The sequence below is a fragment of the Heteronotia binoei genome, chromosome 3 (genome assembly GCF_032191835.1).
Source record: "Heteronotia binoei isolate CCM8104 ecotype False Entrance Well chromosome 3, APGP_CSIRO_Hbin_v1, whole genome shotgun sequence".
In the NCBI taxonomy this organism is placed as follows: domain Eukaryota; kingdom Metazoa; phylum Chordata; class Lepidosauria; order Squamata; family Gekkonidae; genus Heteronotia; species Heteronotia binoei.
The window spans coordinates 181,329,656-181,332,763 of NC_083225.1; the positions used below are offsets into that span (position 1 = coordinate 181,329,656).

Genomic DNA, 3,108 nt, shown 5'->3' on the forward strand with positions numbered 1-3,108 from the left:
AGGAGAAAGTCACAATCTGGGGGACGCCCCTGGTTGTATGATTGCCTCCCTGACTGGTCTGAGTGACAGGAAAGCCTGGAGCCCTCCTGGAAGGTTCCAGAAGATGGTTAGTCCTTGGGTTGATATCCCTGGCGCATTAGCCCGCCACTGGCAGCATACTTTGTGTCCCCATTATCGAGTCCAGTTGTGGACTGGGACCTGTCAGACCACTACGGCCTGGCTGATTAAGCGTAACACCAAGAAGCCCAGCGGTAGTTGGAACAACCACTGGGCACGGTGGTACTTTCTCAGGCAAGAAGCAGGAGATTGCATTCATGCCTGGGAAATCAAAAGGCGAACTGCCCGCCCCGAGACCACTCGCAGAGCAGAAGACTGGGCCCGTTTGTTGGCCCAGGACCCATTAGCTCTGGAGGAGTTTCGCTTGCAAAGTTGCCAACAGCGCTTTGACAAAAAAAACGGTCCACCCAATCCCTCATCCAACCCCCTTCCAGAACTTGCCTGGTGGATTAATGCTTTGGATCGAGGGTGGGACCCCCTTTGATACAAAGACGATAATTGAAAACTACTTTGGTGAGTAAATGGCATAAGTCCCTAGGCCCACATCCCAGGGGCACTGATTCTCTGTTGGTGCATCCCAAGACACCATAGGCACAATATTGGCCCGTGGGAAAGGGGAGCACGGGAAGGCAACTGTATGGTTGCTGAAGGGTTCAATTAGATGGCCGCCTGGATGCTTGAGACTAAACCTGGCACGAGGGTGCTTCCTGAGAGAATTGGGGGGGGGGCCCTATTTGCTTGGAGGATTAAAGGCCAAACGGCCACCCCTGAAAGATTAGAGGTTGAATTGCCTCTCCAGCTTGGGCCGCCACTGAGGATCTGACAAAGATAGGTCGACCCTCTTTGGAAGCCTTCCAATTGGCAAAGAGTTAGAATCAGAGTCACGTTTCAGATTGTTTAGAAGTTTATATTGCCTTGCTGTGTGAAATATATCTGCGATGTTGCGTAACTGTGGCCTCGCTGAGAGAAAAACGGGAAGTGCAGAATGTGGTTAAGTTAGTAAGACTGCAAAAGGGAAGCACATGTGTTTTACTCCGGGAGATTTCTGGAGACAGCCCCAAAGATGCTGTTTTATTAAGGCAGAAAAGCTGTGGGTTGGCTTGTGCTGTGACTATGACTGTAATACTGATACTGTGTATGGGAAAAGCACCTAGGAGAACTAATTATGTCCCACTTATGGGTTAGGGTGTTTGTGGGGTTTGGATGATTTTGTTAATGTATTATTTTGAATGATGTATGGCTACAAGATACCCTGTTCTTGAACTAGCATTTCAGTTTCAGGACAAGGCAAATTTAGTTAAGACACCCCCGGGAATTAAGTATTGAGGTATTGAGCAGTGTTTGTTGCCCCTGGCAGGGAGCTGGGTTTAAGCCCAATGCAAAGCTCCCAGTCTTTTGCCACCTAGACTCGTTTAGACTTCACCCTTGCCCCTTTAGTGGCTGAAAATTGAAGAATTCCAGATCTATGGGCCCTCCCTAGAGAGAAGTACTCCAGAAGCAAGTCCTCTGCCTCTGGTCAGCTTACCTTTCAGAGGAAGTCCCCATCAGCTATGTGGAAACCCCCTCAGCCATCTGACGCCATCGGATGTCCTTTCCCCACTTCCGAGCCATGACCAAGCTCATAAGTGAAGTGATTTGAGCCTGGTTGTTGAAAACGGAGTATGCGTCCTGAGATCAAGGCTGCTCTGCATTTCATCACCTTCCACCTGTATAACAAGCTCCCCCGGAGACGGGTTGACCAGTTTGGAAAAGAGCTAGGACAGCTGCTACAGAAGAAATATGAGGGCCACTGGTACCCAGAGAAGCCTTTGCAGGGTTCAGGCTATCGTTGTGTGCACCTTGGGAAGATAATAGATCCTATAGTGCAACTGGCAGCCAACAGAAGTGGACTGACTGTGGAGGATGTGCAGGACAGTATCCCTGCAGAGTTGACTGTGTGGATTGACCCATTTGAAGTTTCCTACCAATTTGGGGAAGAAGGGCCAATCGAGACTGTGTACCTGAAGGACAGTAGGGGTTGCAGCATAGCAGACAAGAGAAGCAGAAGTGGGCTCAACCCTGAAGCCCAGGCGTTTGTCCCCACTAGAAGTCAGAATACCGTTTTGTCCAGCCCTCCACCTCCATCTTTTGGCCAGTCTCTTAGTCCGACCTTTACCGCCGTGACTTTTGCAGCTACCAGGTTTGGCTCCACTAAAGTGAAGAAAAGCCACAGAAAGTTGAGTTGGGGCATTGTTCACCCAGCAAAATAAGAGGTTGGGAAGCAAGAGCTCGCCTAAGTGAGGCAGGCTGCCAGGACACTTATTTGGACAGGCTTTCACTTTTTACCTTTTTCTAAGGCGTCAACGGCCTGGGAGAATGGCGGAGAAAGTGTCACCAGCCCCTCCACCGGGAGTCGTGCAAGAACCCCAGGCTGAGGTCTGCTCTGATGGGAATCATGAGCCAGCAGAAGATGGTTCCCAGACAGCAATCCCTCGTAGGGGCCGACCCAAGAAGGCAAGGGCTCCAACCAAGAACGAGTCCAAGAAGAAGAAGCATGCTGTGAGAGCCTTCAGCAATTACAAAGGTACATACAACCTTGAGATCAAGGGGTGGGACCGGTTTATGATGTTCAATAATAATAATAATAATATAATAATAACTTTTATTTCTATCCCGCCCTCCCCGCCTAGGCGGCTCAGGGCGGCTAACAACAACTTAGACATTAACATAAATGATAAAACTTTAAATTTAACAATTAAAATTAAGCATAAAAACCAGTCAGTTAAGTTAAAATACATGATTTTCGTTAGCCTAGATATATATGAGTGTATCTGGCAGCGATTGAGCTGTTATGGCGCTGGTTCTGCCAGTTTAGGTAGTCTTATAGATGGCGGTTCTTACACCAGGCAACTCAGCAGTCAGTGTCGTTATAAGCTTGCCTAAAAAGGGCGGTCTTGCAGGCCCTGCGGAACTGGCCGAGGTCCCGCAGGGCCCGCACCTCCTCCGGAAGCTGGTTCCACAATGCCGGTGCAGCCGCTGAAAAGGCCCGTACTCTAGTATGTTGGAGTTTGA

At 49.4% G+C, this 3,108-nt stretch overlaps 1 protein-coding gene across 1 annotated transcript; it reads left to right on the plus strand.

The window, feature by feature from the left end:
• Positions 1 to 1,718: 1,718 nt before the first annotated feature.
• On the plus strand, positions 1,719 to 2,306 carry LOC132569145 (protein Tob2-like). Its single transcript, XM_060235330.1, has one exon. The coding sequence runs from the start codon at positions 1,719 to 1,721 to the stop codon at positions 2,304 to 2,306; it is 588 nt and encodes a 195-aa protein (XP_060091313.1).
• Positions 2,307 to 3,108: the final 802 nt, after the last annotated feature.